At 44.6% G+C, this 23,316-nt stretch overlaps 4 protein-coding genes across 4 annotated transcripts; 2 read left to right on the forward strand and 2 right to left on the reverse strand.

The window, feature by feature from the left end:
• The first annotated feature begins 429 nt into the window (after positions 1 to 429).
• On the forward strand, positions 430 to 6,420 carry LOC4338876 (protein PSK SIMULATOR 1). Its single transcript, XM_015784366.3, has 13 exons — positions 430 to 640; positions 731 to 1,340; positions 2,117 to 2,436; positions 2,583 to 2,675; positions 2,755 to 2,845; positions 3,686 to 3,773; positions 4,187 to 4,284; positions 4,466 to 4,535; positions 4,646 to 4,746; positions 5,066 to 5,182; positions 5,276 to 5,352; positions 5,450 to 5,494; positions 5,575 to 6,420. Exons 2-13 carry the CDS (start codon positions 1,032 to 1,034, stop codon positions 6,086 to 6,088), a joined length of 1,923 nt encoding a protein of 640 aa, XP_015639852.1. The 5' UTR covers positions 430 to 640; positions 731 to 1,031; the 3' UTR covers positions 6,089 to 6,420.
• Positions 6,421 to 6,437: 17 nt separating this feature from the next.
• Positions 6,438 to 9,256, reverse strand: LOC4338877 (DAR GTPase 3, chloroplastic). Its single transcript, XM_015784368.3, has 9 exons — positions 9,102 to 9,256; positions 8,649 to 8,795; positions 8,415 to 8,531; positions 8,193 to 8,336; positions 8,007 to 8,093; positions 7,496 to 7,611; positions 7,181 to 7,362; positions 6,988 to 7,045; positions 6,438 to 6,905 (listed from the first exon to the last, which is right to left on the reverse strand). The coding sequence occupies exons 1-9, from the start codon at positions 9,240 to 9,242 to the stop codon at positions 6,782 to 6,784; spliced, it is 1,116 nt and encodes a 371-aa protein (XP_015639854.1). The 5' UTR covers positions 9,243 to 9,256; the 3' UTR covers positions 6,438 to 6,781.
• Positions 9,257 to 14,953: 5,697 nt separating this feature from the next.
• LOC4338878 (probable magnesium transporter NIPA6) lies at positions 14,954 to 18,121 on the reverse strand. The gene is made up of 9 exons (XM_015784980.3): positions 17,845 to 18,121; positions 17,590 to 17,646; positions 17,407 to 17,497; positions 17,129 to 17,289; positions 16,929 to 17,056; positions 16,700 to 16,837; positions 16,529 to 16,621; positions 16,320 to 16,437; positions 14,954 to 15,614 (listed from the first exon to the last, which is right to left on the reverse strand). Exons 1-9 carry the CDS (start codon positions 17,996 to 17,998, stop codon positions 15,487 to 15,489), a joined length of 1,068 nt encoding a protein of 355 aa, XP_015640466.1. The 5' UTR covers positions 17,999 to 18,121; the 3' UTR covers positions 14,954 to 15,486.
• A 2,869-nt stretch (positions 18,122 to 20,990) lies between these two features.
• LOC4338879 (amidophosphoribosyltransferase, chloroplastic) lies at positions 20,991 to 22,856 on the forward strand. Its single transcript, XM_015784978.3, has one exon. The coding sequence runs from the start codon at positions 21,050 to 21,052 to the stop codon at positions 22,673 to 22,675; it is 1,626 nt and encodes a 541-aa protein (XP_015640464.1). The 5' UTR covers positions 20,991 to 21,049; the 3' UTR covers positions 22,676 to 22,856.
• The last annotated feature ends 460 nt before the right edge of the window (positions 22,857 to 23,316 follow it).

Consider the following 23,316-nt stretch of genomic DNA (forward strand, 5'->3'; position numbering starts at 1 on the left):
TTTATCACAGAACTACAACTTTTATAACCTTGACAGTACTATGATATCAACTCTAAAATTTGTAGTTATTTGATAACTTCATCACTAAATCTGTAGTTTTGTGATACGATATTTTAAATATGTAGTTTTGTGATACGATATTTTAAATCTGTAGCTTTGTGCTACATATTTTTTAAATATGTAGGAATAGGAGTAATAGTTTAGTCAAAATATATTTTGCAAATTTTGTCAATAGAAAAAGAAGCTCGACACTCGCGAGCTACACGAGTAGATCTCGCGCTAGGCTTGGTTCGGGCCCGGCCCGATATCCAAACGACCCGAGCTCGAATACTAGGCTCGAGTCTGCACCGAGCTCCACCTCGAACTCCTGAGCTCGGGCTCGCTGTCAGTTGCGTGTACTTGGTGTTTGGGTGGCAGTAGCATTATTCCGGCTTGACCTGCTGCGCCGCCGGAGTTGAGTAGACTCTGCTACTACTTGCTTCACCGGCTCACCGCAACAGCACCCAGAAAAAAAAAAAAGCTCTCCTCGTTCGTCTCCTCCTCCTCCCCTTCTCATTCCCAAAATCCACCAAATCCCGGCAGCAAGGCGCGATCTCTGGCGCTTCCGCGGTTCGCGCGATCCCCGATCGGTCCGCGCCAGGTTCGTTGCTGCAGCTTTTGACGCTCAAATTACAGGGAAAAGATCTCACATCTTTTGCTGATGACGAATTGTGCGGCTTGGCTTCTGCAGGGGCGCTGGTTTCATGGATTGGAGTTGCTGGGACGGCTCTTCGTGGGAACCCTCGTGCTGACCTGATTCGTTTGGGCGTGGTTGATTTGGGTCTTAGTTTTTGGTGGACTTTGAGTCCCTTTGCGGGTGGTTCTTGTTTGTAGGCTGTGATTGGGGAATCCTGGGAGGTTGTAGGAATGGGATTATCTAGATTGCTGTAAATAGAGGTGAAGACAATTCTTTTAGGTACTAATTTGGTGCACATAAGGTGAGAATTTTGGTTAGGACTAGGTGGAGATCAGGATTATTGTTAGGGAAGGGGATGGGTGGCCTCTGCTCAAAGGTTTCAGCGGTAGACAAGTCCCCGAGCGACACCACGCTTGTTCGGGACCAGATAGTTGATCCTGAGCCTGCCTTGACAAAGCGGGCTAAGTCGCCTGTGGTTGAAGAGGCAACGGCGAAGCGGGTGGAAGACCAGCAGCAGTCTTTTGCATTCTTGGAGAGCGTTGTTCCCGGGCTTGCTGTTTACAATGGTGCAGATGCCGGTCAGGCCGGGTCTAGGACACCACAACTGGCCCGGACTCTGTCGCAGAAGGCTGGTTTGGGCAAGACTAAGGCCGGTGCTGCAAAGGTTGGAAGGATATTCTTATGCCATTTATTTAACTTACGATGAATTAGTCCGCAATGTAGCACATATTGTTAACTGCCAGTGTGTTAGGTCGCAGTGATATTTGTTATTCCTATGGTGTTATAGAGATATCAACAGAATCGTTATCGTTCAGTTGGTATATAACTATCCTTTGACCATTTTTAATCTCTGTATGCCTCTCCTTCTGAAGTTGGAGCACTCATTGACCAACCATGATTGTGAGTTGTGACTAGTGGTAATTACTGGCAAAGTGGCAATTAGTTGCAATTTTCATTACAACCATAAAAAGATCTCACTTACTAGCTAAATACCATCTCAGCATATCCTGCATGTAAGTACCAAAAACAACTTTCATGTCATCTCATACAGTAAACTCAACAGCGATCTGCATTGCTTCATGCAGAATCTGTTCATTGTTCCCACACTGTCCCAAAACTGTTCTTAATTTTCCCTTATTTGAACTTTGAATGGTCTATTGGGATTACTTTTCTAGTCTGCATATGTTTCAATGAAAACAATCCAGCTATTGTTTTGACAATGGCTATTGTATATATATATCCAGAAAAGATGCAGTTTTAATAATCCTGTTCTTGTTATGTAATTTGACAGACTATTCCTTATTGTACATTTCCCTTCAAGTGCTTTGAACCTTGATTCGATGACAGATTTTTTATCTACCATTATTAATTTTTCAATCTATCATTCTTAATGGTTTTAATCTAGAAAAAAATCAGTCTTAATGCTTACTTGCTAAACAGGTTTCAGAAGTGAGCTCCCTTTTAGGCAGGGCTGGCACTGTTGGTCTTGGAAAAGCAGTGGAGGTTCTAGATACGCTTGGTAGTAGCATGTCAAGTTTAAATACTAGCAGTGGTTTTATATCGGCAGCAAAGGGAGATAAAATATCTATTTTGGCTTTCGAGGTGGCAAATACTATTGTTAAAGGTTCCAATCTAATGCGTGCACTCTCAAAGACCAACATAAAGCACCTCAAAGAAGTGGTGCTTTATTCAGAAGGTGTTCAACACCTTATATCCAAAGATATGGATGAATTACACAAGATTGCAGCAACTGACAAAAGGTAAATAATGGTTTTGTGCTCCCCAGTCTTTTCTATCATGCCCATTATAAATATTATCCTACCAGATATGTATCCAGGTTACTGTACTATAACCTTTCTTTTAATGTTGTAAGTTGTATCAAGTGCTAATTGTTTGGTTCTAACAGGGAAGAGTTAGAAATCTTTTCAAAAGAAGTTGTTCGATTTGGAAATCGTTGCAAGAATCCTCAATGGCACAGCTTGGACCGCTACTTTGAAAAGTGCAGTTTGATTTCTGCCTTGTATTTAATGAAGGTTTATTTTAAGGCACTAATTTATTTTTTGTATTGATTATACTAGATTGGCATCGGAACGAACTCCTCAGCATCGCCTGAAAGAAGATGCAGAATCAGTGATGCAGCAATTGATTATTTGTGTGCAATATACAGCTGTAAGGATTAACAAACCCATTAGAAAGATTGCATATGCTCACATTTAGGCAGTCTCAATTCAAATTTTGCAGCCCCAAAGTAATTTTTTAGCTCTAAAGTAACAAAAAAAAAAAAACTTTGTAGCATTCTCTGCCAGATTTTTTTTTCTTTTTGGCTGAGAATCTGTGGGTCTTTGTAGTTGTTAACATTTATATTTGTTCCATAGCTCAGAGTTTTTGCAATAGGTTTGGTATTTTACTGCTACAGTCCTCTGATTCTAAACGCCATTAATCCTAGAAGGCTAGAACAGATGAAGAAACCCTTTTGGTTTTATCCATAATGAAATATACGGTTTTATGCATCATGAAATACACGTTTATTAAATAACTTTTGAGTTTGCAACAGAACATTATGGTGGAAAATAGCACTCATTAGTAGTATCTGCATTCTTTTTTGTTTTACATCCTAACAATGGGTACAGTGGGTATTTTTAACTTGGACCACTAATATTAGTAATAGTAACATACACTAGTTCATTCATTCATGTCACAAGAAAATGATACTGATAGATTTGTCACCATATTTCTTTGTTAGCATCATATCCTTAAATTTCAGTGTGCTTCCATTTAATTAGAAACAAAAATGACCTCCAAGCATGGCTATTTGAGACTGTCGATGTTGGAAATGACAAAGTAGAGGCAGTAGTATACTTTTATTTGGATCCTAACATCCTTAATAAGATTGAGATTTGTTGGTATTTAGCACCGTTTGCCTTCTGTGCACTGATTCGTGTTATTTCTGGACTTCTGGTTATAGATTTCACATCACTGACTCGCTTCTCTTTCTTTCTTTTCTCCTAGGAATTATATCATGAATTGCATACTTTGGATAGATTTGAACAAGACTGTCGTCGTAAACAGCAAGAACTGGATGGTTTGGGTTCAAGAGGTCAGTTTTGTTTCTGTTTTATGAACTGTACTTAAACTCATGTGGCCTGACTGCACTATAAACAACTTTGTGTGTCATATGAAACACTCAGCTCCAGTTCTTTAGTTATTTGAGGAGCAAGGCGGTTATATATTTATGCTCCCTTTTGTGAATATACAGTTATAGTTTTCTAGTTCAGTAATTCTTATGTTGTCATCTATCAGACTACTGTTCCTTTCCTCAAAATATTATCCCCATGGTAGTCCTTTAATTTTTCGTTTTGATGAATAAAAGTTAAAACATAGAACTTACCATGCACGTCAAGGATTTGTAAGTAGAATTAAAATTACCTTACTTGTAATGACTGTATGGATAAATTGATATTTTGACTTTGTTTCTAATGAACTAAGGTAGAAATTTCTGTTCATTTTCAGGTGATAGTCTGCATATGCTAAAGCAGGATGTCAAGAGTCAAACTAAGCATGTTAAAAGTCTGAAGAAGAGGTCACTTTGGTCCAAGAATTTGGAAGAGGTTTGTAGTAGTTTCTTTGTTTATAAAATGTTGGTTCAAGGAAGGCATTGGGTACTACAACGAGTACATGTTTGAACACACCGACCGCACTACGCACATATTCTATTGTCATATCATTCTTTAAATTTTTAGTAAAAAAAACCATTCTTTAAATGCTGAAAAATATTATGCTTTTCCACAGGTGATGGAAAAGCTCGTAGACATTGTTCATTTCTTACATTTGGAGATCAATAATGCCTTTGGCCTCGCTGGTATAATTTTATTGTCACGTTCTTCGCAAAAGGCTTCATAATTATTAGCATTACATAATTATATTTGTTGTGACAATGATATAGAAGCTCTTGCTACTATCTGACTGCAGACAGTGAAGCGCCACAAGAACCAGCTAAACACCACAATAGATTGGGACCAGCAGGCCTTGCATTGCATTATGCAAATATCATCAATCAGATTGATACTCTTGTAAGTTCACAAAATCTGCTTAACATTCTAAATTTTTAATTACTATTTTGTCATCTAGAAGATAAATCAACCAATATTTCAACACCAGCAATGTCATGAGTTGCCAATGCAAATATACATGACAAGTCCCATGTATGAGTATAGATTCTGTTAGAGAATTGAGCCTTACTTTTACGATGATCGTAAATCAATTGTAATTTTCTTATGAAATATAATCAATAGCAATTTGCAATATTTCAATCTCAACCATGTATACCAACTTCATGTGGTTATTGCCTGTTGGCAAACAATATCTTAACGAGGATTGATCAACTGGCAGGTTTCTCGATCAAGTTTGATCCCTCCCACTACAAGGGATACACTATACCAAGGTTTGCCACTGACTATCAAATCAGCTCTCCGTTCGAAGCTACAATCCTTTGAACTCAAAGAAGAGGTATGCTAGGCAGGTTAACACTTGCAGATTGCTATTATTATGAGTGTACATATATGTCTGACATGATAACATGGTTGTGCTAAATGGATGCAGCTTACAGCTTCTCAAATCAAAGCTGAAATGGAGAAGACTTTGCGATGGCTTGTCCCTATTGCAAATAATACAACGAAGTAATATATCCTATCCTTGCATGCCTGTGACCTCATTACTTACAATTGCAAAAACTATCCATTTCTTACTGAGAATATGATTGTCTGTTCACCCCAGAGCACACCATGGCTTCGGTTGGGTTGGAGAGTGGGCAAATACAGGGTTTGTGTCTGACTACAAACGTTTTGAATAAAAATGAAGAAACTATTACTTCTCAGTGACAATCTGATTATTCTATGCAGATCTGAGCTGAACTGCAAGCTATCAGGGCAGATGGACTTAACCCGAATCGAAACACTATATCATGCTGAGAAGGAAAAGGTTGATGGCCATATCCTTGAGCTTGTCGTGTGGCTCCATCATCTCATCAGTAAATCCAAAAATGCCAATGGAGGTGTAAGGTCTCCCATCAAGTCTCCCGTCCGTTCACCAACACAAAAGGGTATCACCTTGATGCCAGACAAGTCGAACAGTTCATCGCCAATCCTCACACAAGAGGATAAGGATATGCTGAAGAATGTTAAGTTCCGGAAATTCGTCCCTGGAATAAGCAAGAGTCAAGAGTTTGACACAAAGTCAAGACATAGCAAACAGATTAGACTGATAAAGAGCAACAGTCAATCTCCAACCAGTGGCAGTAGGAAAGACATGCTTTCACTCAGGAGATCATCCATGCTTCCTGTCATCGACTTCCAGATGGATAGGACCAAAGCTTTGGACTTAATCGACCGGCTTGATGGTCTGAAAAAACAATGAGGAATCATGAAGCTGTTTAAGAACATGAACCTGAAAATGGGCAGTCGTTTGTCTATCTTGAAATCCATAGCCCCAGCAAAGATGTCGAAAATTGGCGTTAAACTGCAGCAATGCCGCCCGTCTGAGGTGAAGAACAAGCAGTATGCCAATTGCCAAACAAGCAGTACGCCCGTCTTGGCGCTGTGAGTAATCAGTTGTAGCTAAAAATTGTATCATATACCTTGTACTGAAGAAAAGGAACTGATGTACAAAACATTTCTTTAGTTGATTCTGCCTGTACAAGAAATGCAAGTTTGTTCTTTGTTTTAACAAGATATAGGATGTCTGATCAACTCTGGTGTAAAGCGTATGGTAAACTGCACATCACCGAACAAATTTCACTCCACAGGTACCAATGGTTTATACAGGAAATGTCAAGGACGCTCTAAACTAGAGATCCACACATGATATTGTAGCAACCTACAAAGATCTTGGTACAAATCAGCTCAGTTCATTTACATTCAAATAACTACCTACTACCACACTACATTTCCTCTAGACAGAGGGGGCCATATTGCCAATTCATTTTGCATCCTCCTACATCTGAAAGTTCGTGCTGTGACGGTTGCTACAAAGGGCACTGTAATTGTTGTGTGTGGTACTATGAACAAAGAGCAGCTATTAACATCTAAGAATATCTGAGATCTCCATTGCTCATGTTGGGGGTCTCTCCAGGGCCACGCAGCCAAATTTGCCTTTCCGGTAGTCAGACAAGATGCGGAAGGCTGCTTGGCTGGCATCTCCATTGAACAAGTGAACAGAGAGCTTTGTCACAAACCTGAAACTTGTCAAGCATTCCATCAGAATATTGTCCCAACTTCTAATATCATTGAAAAAACTAGAAGAGGATTGAACCGTACATTTTACCACAATCGCTGTCCATGTCAAGCCTATAGCGTCTTCGAAACGCTTCAGGGCCTGTGTCAGAGCCATTCAGAAAAATATATATCATGATGACATACTTTTGTTCTTTGAAACTAAACAATGATCTTTAGAATGCATTATAATCAAAACATATATGCACAGGAGGCATTAGCTTGTCAGAGCACTGACCTACAGCTGGATGTCTCACTAATAACTGTACGAGAATCGCTGCCACATCAGCAAAGTCATACGACCTTTCTCCTATATCATCACATATAGCAAGTTTGATTGCAGCTGTCTGGTCACTTATTCGCATTGGCAAAATGCCAGGTGAATCTAATAGCTCTAAATCACTTCCAAAACGAACCCACCTGTTAGTAATTCTAATGTCAGAAATGTAGAACTGGAACCATATTATTTGCAGGATGGACATTTATATAATATTGAATTTCTGCAAAAAAAGAAACTAAGAATTATATACATCTATGCAACTGAATAGCTTACTTCAGCTCTCTTGTAACACCTGGTCTAGGCGCTGCTGGACACATTCTTCGTTTTAGCAAGCGATTAATTAAGGAAGATTTGCCAACATTTGGATATCCAACTATTCCAGCTCGAACCTTCATACAAGGGAAACTTATAAACAACAAAACAAAATAAACAAGTTGTACGTGATCACTTAACAAAAAGAATCTTTTTTTTTTGTTTTGGATTTTATGCAATTGTTGAAAAATATGTATTATAACAGAAAGCACCAACATACTGCTATTGAACCATTCATTTCAGGAAGCCGATGTGCTACCAACTGCCTGATTCAATTAAAATTTATCAGAAAATTAGAATTTTATATTAATCATTCAAAAAGAACACATGCAAACATTATGTCTGTGGTATCACAAGCAAGTTGAAGAATGCATTGTTTTAGAAATATTTCCAGATCAAGCTAATTTGCACACATGAAACAACAAAACGAAATGAAGCAATACAAGACATAACAAGGAACTAAACGAAGTACCGCACGAGGAAGTAACCCCTTCTCTCTGCGCTTTGTGTTCACAGTAGATGCTAGTGATTTTGCCATCCTACCTAATTTCATTGTACCCTGACCAAGAAATAAATCGGAGAAAGCAATATATATCATGTCATAATCCAGAACCGACCTGGCCAATGGACAACAAAAGCTACATAAGGGTTATCTTACCATGCCCAGCTGCCCGTTTGAGTAAACAACTTTGGTACCCTGATTAGCAAAGTAAGAGGCCCATGCATTTCTGTCCTCATTTGACACCATGTCTTCGCGATTCATGACTATGATCCTTTTCCGATTGCCTAGCCAGGCATCCATCTGATCATACGAAACAACACTCATCAGCACCATCCCATGTTACCCATTTCACAGACATAAACAAGAGCAAACCATAACCTTAGGATGGCTGGTTGCCAAGGGAATCCTTGCGTCGCGGACCTCTATGACAACATCCATAAGCTTTAGCTGTTCTTTCAGTTCCTTCTCCGTTTTCGCAATATGACCAGGATACCACTGAATGGTAGCAAAAAAAATGGAGAAAAAAGTGAGAGCATATATTAAACATTAGAGCTAGTACAAGATTCCGCACATATGCTTGTTAAATTCCACTAAAGCACACCTTATATATACCTGCACTGGGCGCAGGGATCTGGTCCAGTAGCGCAAATCCGCATCCAAGTTGTCCCAGAACATCTCTTTGTCGTAATCTTCGTTAGCATATAGCGAGTGGCTTAACCTCTCTTTCTCATACAATCCCAGCAGCGTGTCACCAGAAATCTAATCATACAAGCATAAGACGATCAAAGCAGCGAAATGTCAGGATGGTACTACTCACAAATGAGCTTTGCTCCAAACCAAGAATTGCCATAAACAGACGCAAATTAGTAAAAGAAAGGGTAAATGGAAGCGGGACAAGACCCCGGACCCCGGAGCTAGGGATTTATCCACACAGTAGATATCGAACCAACCCCAATGCCGGCACAGGAACCAAATCCACGCAGCAGAGTGGAAACCAGAAACAAGACAAGAACCACTGGAAACAGCGGTTGTAAAACAATCGGGAGCTTGGAGTGGTCTACGAACCGAGGAGGATTCGCTAGCCACCCTGAGAAGGAACCGCCCGGGAGGCCTCCTGGAGAGCAAAGGCGCCGCCGCCTTAACCCTCCCCGGCGCCGGCGCCGGCGAGAAGGAGGCGGTGGGCGGAGCCAAGGAAGCGGCTGCCATGGCGAGGGGGGGATAGTGGAGGAGATAGCCGAAACGGGTGGGCTCCAATTAAAACAGTGTAGTGGATATTTGCTCCCATCCTGGCCGTTGGATCTCCGCCGAGATGTGGATTTACTCCTCGTCCTAGATGGGCCTGTATGGGCCCGTACTGGGCCGAGTGGGCCGTCGTATTCCGAGCCCACAACGAACTGCACCTTCTTCTCCGCAAGCTCGGGCTCTGTGTCGTTCGTTCGTTCACGGCTCCCGCGCTTCGCCGCGAGAGATGGCGCGCTCGGCGCAGTTCGTGGCCGCCGCCGCTCTCCCTGCGCTGCTCCCGACGCCGTGCGGTCGTACGTCGTCGAGCCGCGCGTCCTCCGACGAGCGCTGGGACATCCAGAAGAAGCCGTGGCTGCAGGCGGACGCGCTCCACGGCGAGGAGGACCGCAACGCCGCCATGACCATGAGGCTGACGACGAACAAGGAGATCAGCAAGCCACGGCACGCGGTGTTCGCCGGACCGTCCTTCGTCGCGCCGGAGCCGTGCATGCTTCCTCTCCCAAAGTTCTTGATGGCTCGCTAGCATGCAACCGATCAGACGCAAGCAATGGAGGAAAGCTAGCTCCCGAGCTGAGCAGGGTTCATGTCTGTAGATAAATCATTAGGACTTAATAGGGTTCTTGTGCAGTTGTGCTCAATCACATTGTCAAGTCCTTTATCCCTAATTCTGTATATGTTCGAAAAGAGTCTTCAGGTTGTAATGCAGTTCAGCAGTAGCATCTCAGTTGCATGGACAGTAGGTTTTTGTTTACTACTTCTGCAACTGCAGGAATGTCACTATTTCTGTAAGCAGTTTGATGTAAGTTCACCTACTGATTTGTTTCTTATTTACTGAAAAGAAGTCAAAAATAGTTTCTGATCAATTGAGATGCTACAGTTGAGAAAGAAATGTAAAATGGTATGTTGAATGAAGCACTGACTCCGATTCACAATTCTACTGTACAACCATAAAATGGGGGGAACTCTTTTAAGCACTGGGGTGAAGTCAAAAATAGTTTCTTATCAATTGAGATGCTATACTTGAGAAAGAAATGTAAAATGGTATGTTGAATGAAGCACTGACTCCGATTCACAATTCTACTGTACAACAATAAAATGGGGGGGGGGAACTCTTTTAAGCACTGGGGTGAACGTCCTTCCGTTTTTTTCATGTCAACTATGGCTGTGCAAAATTTTCAAAAAAAAAATGGCTCTATTTACACACATGGACTTCAAAGCAACTATTTGCCATTACAAGACCTCAACCTCTCAGCTAGTGGCATTATGTCAGTTGTATGGAATGCAATTCAAGGAATGCAGCTCACCGACGGCGAGATAGATCACGTCACTTGGAACCTCACAAACCACGGGAAATACACGGCGGCATTGGCGTACAAAACTTCAACCAGTACAAACTATAGAGTGATCATTTGGAAGCCTTGGGCACCTAAAAAGTGTAAAATTTTTGCCTGGCTGGTGGTGCAAAATAGAATTGGACATCTGACTGACTGGCAACTCACGGATGGCCGAACAACACCTATTGCCTGCTTTGTAGGCATACCCCAGAGACGATCTTCTACCTTCTCATGGAATGAAGGTACACGACGAGAATTTGGAGAACGTTGTTGGCTTGGACCTCCCGTGAACATATCATACCGGAAAGTTGGGGCCCAGCTACAACGGTACACGAATGGTGGATAGGGCTAGAGACCACCAAGGGGGTGCCGAAAAAAGGATTACGTACCCTGATCCTCCTAACGGCCTGGGAAGTCTTGAAGGAACAAAACCAGAGAGTCTTTAGGCACAAAGAACTCTTAGCGGCAAACGTGGTGACCAAGATCAAGGAGAAGGCCAAGACTTGGGCCCTGGCGGGAGCAAAAGGACTATATGAGCATGCTTCGTTTCGCTCGCCAGAGTTCGCTGGACCGTCCTTCGTTTCGCCGGAGCCAAGCATGCTTCCATTGCCTATGTTCTTGATGGGGCTCGATAGATCGGACGCAAGCAATCTCTATTGAGCAGGGTGCATATCTGTAGATGGGTCGTCTGAAGTTAGGGTTCCGTAGATTTTTCATGGTCAAACACATTCTTTTTTTTCGAGGGGACATGCAGGGAGCTCCTGCAATTTCACTATAGAAGAAGATAGTCGATCCAGTTTATAAGGAAAACTGGACCCAAAAATCTTACAACAACACGGTTAATTTCATGAAAACCGGTGAAAACCCGGCATTGACAAACTGAACCAAAGAACAGTAGTCCAACAAAGAGAAGAAACTCCTAAAACAAAGCCTTCAAGAAGGTAACGCCGACAGAACGACGGCAACTTCCGATCCTAACGAATCTAAAGTTTTCACCCGGAGAATTCCCTTGAAGTGGAGTTGAAACGAGGGCTCCAAAAGCAACGCCTTAAAGAAGGAGAACGGCACTCGAGGGAGTCACCGTTGCTAGCACCAGAAGCGGAGCAAGGTTTTCACCTCGGAGACCCTGTTAACCAAAGCATCCATAGCGGAAGCTCCCAAATGCCAACTGCACACCGAAAGGTATCGGCACTATTCACACCACCTGCACGACGACCGGACTCCACACCACCTGACCTCCGACTGAGGACGCGCCAGATCTGGACCTAGAGGAGCAGAATCCGGCTGTCCTCCTTGCATCACCATCGCCAGCAGACGCCACAAGCGGCAGCATCGGGCGATGGACAGGCCACCGACGCCGCATGATCCTTCCACTGTCGGACGCCGCACCGTCGCCGGATCCGCAAACTCCGCCACCGCCATCGCCATCCCCGCCGCCATCACCATCCCCACCGCCATCGCCATCCCCACCGCCGTCGACGTCGTCCCTGTCCCCGCCAGATCCGGCCGGAGCGGCGAGGATCTGGCGGTTATCGCCGCCGCCTCCCTGGATGACTCCCCAGTTCACCGGAGCGCAAGGAGAGAGGGGCCCCGTAGCCGCCGTCCTTGTTACCGCGCGGCTTTGCTGGTGGCCACTCGGGCGGTGGCGAGGCGGAGGAGGGAGGTGAGGGTGAAGGGATGGCCGGGTCGTTGCCTCCCGTGCCGCCCATGGCGGAAGACGACACGAGAGGAGCCTTGAAAGGAACCGCATCAAGATAGAACACATTCTCATAGGGTACAATGTAGAGTAGCATCTGATTTGATAAGTTGTAGTAGAAAAAAATTTGGTAATAACGTTGTAGGTTACAAGTACTTATATAAGCAGTTTGATGTAAATTTTTTGATTGGTTTGTTCCTAATTGAGTGGAATGAAAGGGTTAAATAAAGCTTCTGAACAATTATCTGGTCATATTTGAGGAGAATGAAATGGTTATCAGTGTTCTGTGCACACGATTATATGGAGTTCTACAATAAAACCATGGCAATTGCACATCACTGTAGAAAACTTATGTGTTTTAAATTTGAACTAGGAAGGTAGCCCGCGCATTCGCGCGGGCATGTGTCGTACGCTAAGTTTAAGATACTTATAAAAGTGAAATATTAACCGGAGAACACCTCTCATGATTTCTCTATAAATTGTTTTCATGGCATTAATTGCTTTTATAAGTTTATAACCTATTAGCTTTATGTTAAATCATATTTAAGTAATATCTATAAGCAATTATTTATAATCTTCTTCATCATTTGGAAAGAAGGTAGACTTATTTTCTTTAGAAAACATGTCAGTAAAAGTAAGTTGGTTTTCTTTTTTTAGTTGCATATATATTATCATAGTGTACTAAAGGATGAATTGGGTGGGACAGGTTTATATAGACTAAAATGATTGATGTAGTTTGAGAGATGATCCATTGAACATTCATTTCATATAGAGTGAGTGAGAGGCTCCACGCAACCTAACATGAATACGATAACGACGAAATATAATTACACAGTAATATTTTTAAAATGTGATGTACCATGAATACACGCTTGTTTTTTTATATATAAGATAGATCTAATGGTTAGAAATAATGGTTTCACAGATTTAAAAAGCATAGGAGTATTCCATATATGTAGCTTATGGTTGCTTTAATTATGTAGTTGGTGACTTACGAACACTCTTGAGGGCATTTAATTGATTTTAATTGTGTACAATGATTTAGTATAACACGATACATATTTTCAATTAATTTTCGTGTTTATTTAGTGTTCATGCAAACGATAGGGTCCACCTTCAAATGATATATTTTAACTTTTATATAGCAAAATATAGCTAATGAATGTTTAATTATAAATAAAATAATAGTTATGACTATTTTTATATTATGTTAGTTAGAAAAAAAATAAAAGAGACGATAATTGCATTGGAGAGGAGAGGATGCAAGAGCCAGAGTGGGAGGAGAGTGGTATTACGAAAGACAGGATGATGGGAGGAGATTACTGTTTTTAAAATAGATCGAATGTGCACTATAATTTAGAGTTATCTATTTTTATAAATACATTTAATATTAGATCTAATTTAAAATACTTTGGGTGCTGTATTTTCTAATTAAACTACTTAAATTATTCTAATTTTAGTGCATTTTGTTAATCAAAAGGTTTAAAAATCTATTTGATATAATAATAATAATTTAATAATTTAATGGTTAAAAATATTCAGTCTAGTTTGAATTTAAATAATATATAAAAAAAGGAGGGTGGACACCGGCCTTGGAACACGAAGGAGGAGGCATACGTCCGTTTCTACAAAAGGACAGTGATTTAGTTTTATTTTTTTAGAAAAAATATTATTATAAATTCTAATTTCCATCTAACTAAAATAGCATGAAAATCATGAAAATAGGAGAGAAAAGGAACAGAGGGGAGGGCGTACACAGATGGAGTTCACGTAAATGGAAATGTACTTAAGCGGGATGGGAGGGGATCGATGCTATTTTCTTTTTCTTTTTTTTTGAAAAATAGATCTAATGACGTATAATATCAGGTCCACTATATAATTGTAAATCTAATAGCTGAAAAATCTAAAATAGTGGGTCCACCGGTTAATTAGAGTGCCACATGACGGTTTAGAAGTGTTTTTAGGAGTACACGTGGTGGTTTATGAGTATTTGTAGGAAAATATGGTTTTTTTTATGTACGGACATATGCATGTTTTCTTTTTTTTTTTCCAAATAATAGTCTCATGTACATGCATATATACATACATATATTTTCTCCGGATGAATAGTATATATTTATTTATCTCTCGCAAATACACATGAGATTAGAAGAGAGGGATTAATTACTTTAATATGATTTGATCTAATCTATTCTACACCTGTACATGTGTAAATCAATTGTTATATATTTATTATACGTGACTACATATAAAGGGAAAGTGATGTTACGTGTGGGAGGAAGGAGGTGGAGGTGGAAAGCTTTTTTTTTTAAGATAAATCTGACGGCTTGAAACATTGGGTCCACTGATTTTAATGAAAACGGATGGACAGATGTTTTGTTTTTTTCTTAGAATTTCTAGGAATTTCTATTATTTATTAGCATGCCATGTGGCGACTTAGGAGCGTTTGTAGGATGCCATGTGGCGGTTTAAGAGCGTTTGTAGGAAGTTTAATAGACTTTTAGTATATAATAGAATAGATGAGCAAAATTGTGCTTTTCCTGGACAGCACACAGCAGCAATAACCATTTCAAGTTTCAGCAATATTTGCACGGGAACAGTAATTATTACATGTCAGGAGTTGAATAGGACAGCAGCAGAAAAGCTTAAAGAGCTAATGTGCACTGTAAGTAAATACCAAGACTCTCAATGCTATGCCAATGTGAACTGTAACAGCAGAGTTTCACACTCTGCAGCGCTAATATGGTGAGCAACCGCTAGTAGGCTACATGAATGGTTTCAACCTCACCGAAAGAGGGTAGATCTAGCTTCTTACATTCATTTAGACTGTACAATATACATGCATCAACAGACAAACCTCAAAAACTAAAAGCCAAAAAAACATCCGTCAAACTAGCAAGAGCAGCCTCATAAACTTGCTCCTCGAATCAAAGGAACAGATACACATAACAGATCATGTCACACCACCTTGATAAACAAGCAGAAGACCTTGTTTCGTGCAAATGGGCAAAAAAAAGCCAGGCTGCTTCGATGCTCCTTTGGAGGGTGTTGGCTTGGATGCAGCATGATCATGCACGAGCTAATCCTACAATCCTACAATTTGCAGTTGATTTGGTCTTGTCACTGCTGAAAGACGATATTGAGGAGATTACCGAGCATTCAGGACGGTCTCTATTCTTTAGACAAAGTAATCTTGTCGCACCACGGTGATGAAGTCAGCAGAGAGTGAATCATCCTCTTTTTGTTTCACCGTCTCACCGTTCCCTTGGATATGCCAGTATATTGGGGGAAGAGGAGTATAAAGGTCTGTAGTAAAAAAATAAAAACAGGAAATTATTACAGTACCACTCTATATATATGATAACAGTATTGGGTAACCTATAATATCATAGACATTGTGAAGTGCTAGTAATATCTTGGAGAAATCCCATTGCCGTTACTTTTCCTTTTTTTAAAGAACATGCACTAAAAAAAGTGAGGGATTCCTAGCATTGTATAACTATCTAGAGGCAAGCCTTAAATCAGTTGAAAAGGACAGATATGCCAAGACACCATAAATAGTAGGCTTGATTAATACTTTTCAATCCACAGGCCATTTCTTTCTTGATCCATAACTATGAAGGCAATGAGTAAGCCTATGACAACTACTGTTAACAGAACGAAGTCTATCTCCTTGAGGCAAAATACTATTGACTTTTGATTAAAGTAACTTCACTGCTAAAAGAAACCAAACAATTTTCAGTAGGAATTATCAAATTGGTAGTGATTTTAATACTAAAGTAAAGCACCAACTCTCAACAACCACAACTTACACCAGCTTTGTTACCACAAGGCTAGTAAAAGGAGATTGGAAACTCAAACTGCAGTGACTAAATAACTTCAACTTTGGGAAAACCACTTATTTATGTTTGCATGAATAATATTATCAGCATGATGTACCACAGAACAAATATTCATCTTCTCATATAAGAATAGCCAAGCATTGATTGACTAAAACTCAGAAATAATTACCTGGAGAAATAGTTTGATCATATTCTCTTGTAGAATGCAATACAACGGTACCAGAAAGCACAGTAAGAAATCCACAGATCTCAGAAGCAATACTGCTTATACTCTGTCCAGACCAATCCTGGAAACCATAAAACATATTCTCAAATTTTTGTTCTAGTAAATGGACTTAAACTAACTGGCATTTGTGGAACTTACTAAAACCTGCATACCTTGAACATTATGGCACTTGCTAAAATAGTGAGGGATGTAAACATCGCATAATAGATGGGGGACACAACTGCGGTATTGAAAGTGTCCAGTGCCTGAAAGTTTATCATGATGTGAACATGCAAATTAACATCAATATTTCTGTTACCTAAACAAAATGACTACAGGTGTACCTTGTTCAGGTAAATTAACTGGATAATTATGCATATAGCTGAAACAGTTGCAAATAACCAAGTTTGGAAATAGCCAGCCTGGTTTATGCCCTCAATTGTAAGCTTGATTGCAATACCAACTGCCTTTATGCTCATTACCTAGCATAACAAAAATAAGATAAACAAACCTATTAAACACCAGACCAAGCTAACAACAAAGGCATTTTCATAGTCCATAGAGATCACTTACCGTCAGAGATCCAATCACAGAGCATATTCCTATATACACTGCTATGTTGGTCTGCCCATAGCGGGGAGCACAATGCGCCATCAAGATCAGTGAGACCACCAGTGCAAAGGCCACATAGCAAAGAAAGGCTGCAGAAAATACAAAGTACAATTGTGATGACTGACGATAATAAAGTACAAAGGGAAACTACAAGGATATACCAGGTTGTGTCGCCAGGTGCCAAATCTGCTCCACTGAGCTCGGTGTCTCCTCTTCAGGAGCATGAAGGATGATCACTGTTGATCCGACTATACAGAGCACGCAGCCCAGCACTCCCATCCGTTGCAGCTTCTCATTCAGGATGAAATGGGCTAGAACAGCACTGCTCCACAAAGATTACGCATTCACCACGCATGTGCATGGACAGATTAAAACTAATTCAAACCATGGGTTCTAACCAGGAAATTTTACAAGCAAAGGGAACACATCCCAGTTGTACCTAACAATTATGCTGAGAGCGCCGAGGGGAGTAACCAGAACAGCCGGTGCGAACATGTAAGCCACGAAATTTGCAATCTCACCAATGAGCACTACGAAATTCGGAAAAAAAATTATCAAGAATTTCGAATAATTTTGCACTAGCCCCTCAAGAAATAAGCAACCTAAGAAAGCAAGAACTTACTTGTAATCATTCCAACCCACCAGAGAGGCTCCAAGAGGTATCCATAGCCTCCAACACCTGAAATTCACCATGAACAAACAATGATTACAGCGCATCGTTGACGAAGAGCACCAGATTGGCCATAAAATGGGGCGCCTTTAGGACATTCCTCGCCACATGACCTCATAACAACGCCCAAGAAACCAAAAGAACGCGAGAGGCGCTGCCCAAAGGCTGCAAACCAGGAGAACCAAGAAAAATATAAGGCCGGCGGACCTGCGCGGGGGCCGGCGGCGCCGGCGCGGCGGAGCCCCTTCTTCTTGACAATGAAGCTGACCCCGATGAACGCGGAGGAGGCGACGGCGAGGAGGGAGCCCTTGAGGTTGGCGGCGAAGAGGTCGCCGGCGGCGTCCGGAGGGGCGCGACTCATCGGCGCCGTGCTGCTTCTGCGGCGGCGCGCGTCGTCCGCCGGCGCATTTGGGGCGTGTGCCCGCCTGCGCGCTTCGAATTCTTTGGTTCGAGGGGATCGGATTTTGGATTTTGGATTTCCTCTGCGTTCGATCCCTGCGCTGTCCGATATTTGAGGATTTGTGGCCTGTTCGTACGTGTGCGGGGTGTCCGGGGTTGGAGGGAAATGGGGGGAAACAAGTGTAATAACTTGAGAGGAAGAGGTGGAAATGAGTATCTTATTCTTCAATTTGCATGGACATTTTGCTTGGTGTACTCACAATGGGCACCAAGGACGGAAATGCCGGAGGTAACCGGGTTGTTTAGAACAAACCTGCCACAACACTTTTAAATAAAAAAAGTTCAGACTTTTAAATAATGTTCATCCCAAAAAAAAAAACAACCTAGGAGGGGATGTGACAAAGGGCTATCCAAATTCGTTGTACTAGGAGGGGAGATTGGCTTTTTTTGGGATTGAGGGAGTAGGCCATTGGGTTGAATTAAAGATATGTTGATCTTGAATTTTTACTCAACATTTCAAATGTCCAACCTACAATTGTCCATAGAGTTTGTTAACGGAAGTGTGTGCCATTGAACCAATAGTGTCGGGTGCACGTAGGGGTGGGTATTTGGTCTAACCGAAAAATTCGGTTCGGTTTCTCGGTCTTTTTAAAATTCGGTCTTTGTAATCTCAAGACCGATCGGTCTCCAACAAATCTCAGGACTGAGCAAATCGGTCTTCGGTTAGTTTGGTTTGGTCTTGGTCATAGACCGAACTAACCGTAAAAACAGCAAAAACAAAGCAAATCAACAAAACTATTTGTAAAAACAGCAAAAGCAAAGCAAATCAACAATTAGTGGAGGCGGCGCCCGGCGGTGGAGCCAGCGCCGGGCCGGCTGGGGGCGATGCCAGGCGGTGGAGGTGAAGGCACGCTGGCTAGAGGCGGCGCCGGGCCGGCTGGAGGCGGCGCCGGCGGTGGAGGCGGAAGCGGCGCCCGACGATGGAGCGAAGAAGGATGCGGATGGGATGGAGACGGGAGTCGGGACGGCGCCGCTCCAGGATGGATGGGGATGAAACGATGCGTCGATGCCTGTGAGGCTGTGACGCACCTGCCCCTAGGATTTCTTATTAGTGGGTTTATTGGACCAACTAGATCTATTGAGCCTAATTCGGTTATTTCGGTCAATTCGGTTAATTAAGGCCCATGACCAAATAAACCGAATATATTTCGGTCTTTCAATAGTTGAGACCGAATTTTTCGATCTCGGTCTCGGTCTCTTCGGTTCGGTCTTATTCTGCCCACCCCTAGATGCACAACACGCACTAGGGTAGAAAAGGTGATGACGGTAAAATGAGAATGTACTATGGCTAGGTTCTCATGTAAAGAGAGATCACGCGATACCATTAAATACACTCGGTGGAATTTCGGTAGACATGAAAGTTGTCACCCTACATATTCTGTTTTTCTTTTACGTGTTAGTACGTATTTTGTTGAAAAAAATACTACTATGTCCAAAAAAAAAAGACAAACCCCAGCTATTAACCTGGGCACGTATATGTCCAGGTTCGTAAATAAGATTGGGTTTTTTATGGGACGGAGTGTGTATGTTTTACAGACGGATGTCACTGCTTATCAGTATCAATATCAATCACACGGTCGGGTGCGCGTAGCAGGGAGCCGGGAAGCAGAGAGGAGTTTTACGCAGCAAATATAAATGCAGCGTGGTTAGCATCCACGGTGAAGGACCGATGGCACGATCTCGCGGACGGCTCCACCACCGCGACAGCGCACGCACGCACGCCCCCTCACATGCCGCCTCCTGCGCTCCCCCCGCCTCTGCCGCGATCCAGATCCCAATTCATCGTAGTCGTAGGCCCCACCTCCCTGCGGGGCGGGACAACCTGCAGATACCCCCATCGCCGTGCTTCAATTGCGATGGCCGATGGACCTCCCGCGTGGCCGCCTTGTGTTTTTCCATTGTTTTTTTTTGCTCCCGGTTTTGTCACTTGTGAGAGCCGGTCGCTCGAATGCCGATTGGTCGTCACTCTTCAAGTCGTGTTCGGGGTATACTCCGTATGAATTAACAGTAGTTGCTTTATTAGTTGCTGGTGCTTTGTGTTCGTCTCTGCATCTTGCTGTCTCGTGCGTCCTTTTTTTTTTCTTTTGTCATTCATCTTCTTCGCTGTACTGGAGGGTTTTTTTTCCCGTATTTGCTAACGTGGTGTTTGTTCCTCCGTGCTAACGACTGATTCCTTGGACTGGAGTGTTATTATGTGTTTCTATGCTTTAGTGTGTTTTCAGAGTTTTAGTTAGCGGTGGTTAGTGATGTGATAAGGTGAAAAGTGATGGTGTGTGCTGACGGGCATCTTCGCATCCACCTCCTCAACGTCATCTTGCACTTTACCAGAGGGGAACTGCAAATCAGCAATATGCGACAGTATTCGGGTCCATCAAACAAATGGGACGGGCCGAGCCGTGACTGTCTCCGACAAGGCCGCCTATCCAGCCCACAGTAACTCCGGCCCAAAAGGAGGTCTCATGGCAGCCCACAGTAACTCCAGCCCAAAAAGGAGATCGCATGACAGCCCACACCCGTGTGTGTCCACTGAAAAGTCTGAAACCGACACAGTACCCACACGTGGGACCCCAACCCTGGACCGGAAATGGACCAGCCGCCGCCATATGCCGACCTGCACACGGCCTGGTCAAATCCACTAGCGCTCGAGGCGGCTACTACTACTCCACCATAGCAGGGCCCACCCATCAGTGGCCCATTCTCCTCGAGCCTCGAGCTCGGCCACTACGCACTCAGAATTCCTTTTTTTTTTCTAACGCAACAGCAGCCGGTACACGTACGAGATACGATACGGATACCGATGGTATGTATTCAGCACCGTACATCGCATCCTACGGCGGAGAGACGGCGACGAGCAAAACCCTCTTTAAATCCCGCCCCTTGACCTCGCCCTCGGAGGGGAAACCCATCCATTCCCCCCCAATCCCTCGCGCCGCTCCCCTTCCCCCACTCACCAATGGCCGCCGCCGCCGCCGCCGCGTCAACGTCGCGCCTCCTCCTCCTCCGCCACCACCACCACGCCGCCGCCGACGGGTCGAAGCAGCAGCAGCAGCTCAGGTATTCCTCCAAGCCGTCTTCTCTCGCTCTGCCCCGGCTGCGCCTTTTGCCGGCGGCCGGGGCGCTGCTGCCCGACCGGGTCACCCCGTTCTCCTACGAGGAGGACGACGAGTCCGACGACCACCCGCGCGAGGAGTGCGGGCTGGTCGGGGTCGTGGGGGACCCCGACGCGTCGTCGCTCTGCTACCTCGGGCTGCAGAAGCTGCAGCACCGCGGGGAGGAGGGTGCCGGGATTGTCGCCGTCGGGGGTGACGGGAAGCTCAAGTCGGTCACCGGGCTCGGCCTCGTCGCCGACGTGTTCGGTGACCCCGCACGGCTGGCATCGCTCCCCGGGCCAGCCGCCATCGGGCACGTGAGGTACTCCACCGCCGGCGCCGCCGCGTCGCTGCGGAACGTGCAGCCGTTCCTGGCCGGGTACAGGTTCGGGCAGGTCGCCGTCGCGCACAACGGCAACCTCGTCAACTACCAGGCGCTGCGGAACAAGCTGGAGGCGAGGGGCTCCATCTTCAACACCTCGTCGGACACGGAGGTCATCCTCCACCTCATCGCGACGTCGCTGTCGCGGCCACTGCTGTCCCGCATCTGCGACGCGTGCGAGCGCCTCGCGGGGGCCTACTCGCTGCTGTTCCTGACGGCCGATAAGATGTTCGCCGTGCGCGACCCGCACGGGTTCCGCCCGCTGGTGCTCGGCCGCCGCCGCAACGGCACCGTCGCGTTCGCGTCGGAGACTTGCGCGCTGGACCTCATCGAGGCGACCTACGAGCGCGAGGTGGAGCCCGGGGAGGTGGTCGTCGTCGACCGCCGCGACATGTCCGTCTCCTCAGCGTGCCTCGTCCCGCACCGCCCCCGCCGCTCCTGCGTCTTCGAGCACATCTACTTCGCCCTCCCAAACTCCGTCGTCTTCTCGCACGCCGTCCACGAGCGCCGCACCGCCTTCGGCCGCGCGCTCGCGGAGGAGTCCCCCGCCGCGGGCGCCGACGTGGTCATCCCGGTTCCCGACTCGGGGTTCTACGCCGCGCTCGGGTTCGCGCGCGCGTCGGGGCTGGAGTTCCAGCAGGGCCTCATCCGGTGGCACTACAGCGGCCGCAGCTTCATCCAGCCGACGCAGGCGATCCGCGACCTCGCCGTGAAGCTCAAGCTGGCACCGGTCCACGGCGTGATCCGCGGGAAGAGCGTGGTGGTGGTGGACGACTCCCTGGTGCGCGGCACCACCTCGAGCAAGATCGTGCGGCTGCTCCGCGACGCCGGCGCGCGCGAGGTGCACATGCGGATCGCGAGCCCGCCGGTGGTGGGCTCGTGCCTGTACGGCATCGACACGCCCAGCGAGGGGGAGCTCATCTCCAACCGGATGGATCTCGAGGGCGTCCGCCGCGAGATCGGCAGCGACTCGCTCGCCTTCCTCTCGCTCGGCAAGCTCCACAGCATCTACGGCGCCGAGGCGGAGGGCTACTGCGACGCCTGCTTCTCGCGCAACTACCCCGTGCTGCCCACGCTGCCCGAGCCGGTCGTAGAGCTCGAGGAGTGAACTGGTCACACTGGTGAGTGAGTGAGTGATCGAGTAGGTCAGCTCTGCTCTGCTATGCTCTACGGCTTCTCTGCATCCGTCGTAATGTTAGGCAATGGATCAGAATTTGTATGGACATGGAATTTTGGTGCTACTACTACTTCAGTATATTTGATCAGGGCAATTTTTATCCGGTGTTGAATTACTATTTCGAGAGGGGATAAAGGGATAAAGCTCCAGTGTCTGTTTGAGGGATCCGGCTCCTCTGCCTTTGTAGGCATCAGAGGATCCAAATCCCTGTTTGAGTGTATGTTTAGCTCCAGTGCTTTACACGTTTTATGCTGTGGTGGCTTGAGAGTCGAGAACATCAGATGCTTGTGTGCCTTGAGCTACTGGCAGTTATTATCCCATCAATTTCTGAGACTTTGCCATGATTGAAGGAGTCTCCACGCGATTTTTAAAATCTTACTAATGCTGAACTTTCCACGATTTAAGACTTCTTTTGACCCATGAACAATTTGTTTGGGACACAGCTTTCAGCCAAAAGAGTTCTTTTCGTGCTTTATGCTTCCTGCCGGATCCTGTTCTCTCAGTTGAGAGAGGCAGAGACCACTTCTGTTGTCCTGCATTCCTGCTAGTAGATCCCTTCTGTTGCTGCTGCG

This window comes from Oryza sativa, chromosome 5 (assembly GCF_034140825.1).
Source record: "Oryza sativa Japonica Group chromosome 5, ASM3414082v1".
NCBI classification, from domain to species: domain Eukaryota; kingdom Viridiplantae; phylum Streptophyta; class Magnoliopsida; order Poales; family Poaceae; genus Oryza; species Oryza sativa.

What these genes read in the sequence shown, in the direction of transcription:
- LOC4338879 (XM_015784978.3), top strand. Translation starts at nt 21,050, where the DNA reads ATGGCCGCCGCCGCCGCCGCCGCGTCAACGTCGCGCCTCCTCCTCCTC.
- LOC4338878 (XM_015784980.3), bottom strand. Translation starts at nt 17,998, where the DNA reads ATGAGTCGCGCCCCTCCGGACGCCGCCGGCGACCTCTTCGCCGCCAAC. An exon ending in GCACCTGGCGACACAACCTG is followed by an intron (nt 17,057 to 17,128) that starts GTATATCCTTGT and finishes TATTTTCTGCAG; the next exon opens with CCTTTCTTTGCTATGTGGCC. An exon ending in CTGTGATTGGATCTCTGACG is followed by an intron (nt 16,838 to 16,928) that starts GTAAGTGATCTC and finishes TTGTTATGCTAG; the next exon opens with GTAATGAGCATAAAGGCAGT.
- LOC4338876 (XM_015784366.3), top strand. Translation starts at nt 1,032, where the DNA reads ATGGGTGGCCTCTGCTCAAAGGTTTCAGCGGTAGACAAGTCCCCGAGC. An exon ending in CTAAGGCCGGTGCTGCAAAG is followed by an intron (nt 1,341 to 2,116) that starts GTTGGAAGGATA and finishes CTTGCTAAACAG; the next exon opens with GTTTCAGAAGTGAGCTCCCT. An exon ending in GGATGGTTTGGGTTCAAGAG is followed by an intron (nt 3,774 to 4,186) that starts GTCAGTTTTGTT and finishes GTTCATTTTCAG; the next exon opens with GTGATAGTCTGCATATGCTA.
- LOC4338877 (XM_015784368.3), bottom strand. Translation starts at nt 9,242, where the DNA reads ATGGCAGCCGCTTCCTTGGCTCCGCCCACCGCCTCCTTCTCGCCGGCG. An exon ending in TGGCTAGCGAATCCTCCTCG is followed by an intron (nt 8,796 to 9,101) that starts GTTCGTAGACCA and finishes TTGTATGATTAG; the next exon opens with ATTTCTGGTGACACGCTGCT. An exon ending in GATCCCTGCGCCCAGTGCAG is followed by an intron (nt 8,532 to 8,648) that starts GTATATATAAGG and finishes GCTACCATTCAG; the next exon opens with TGGTATCCTGGTCATATTGC.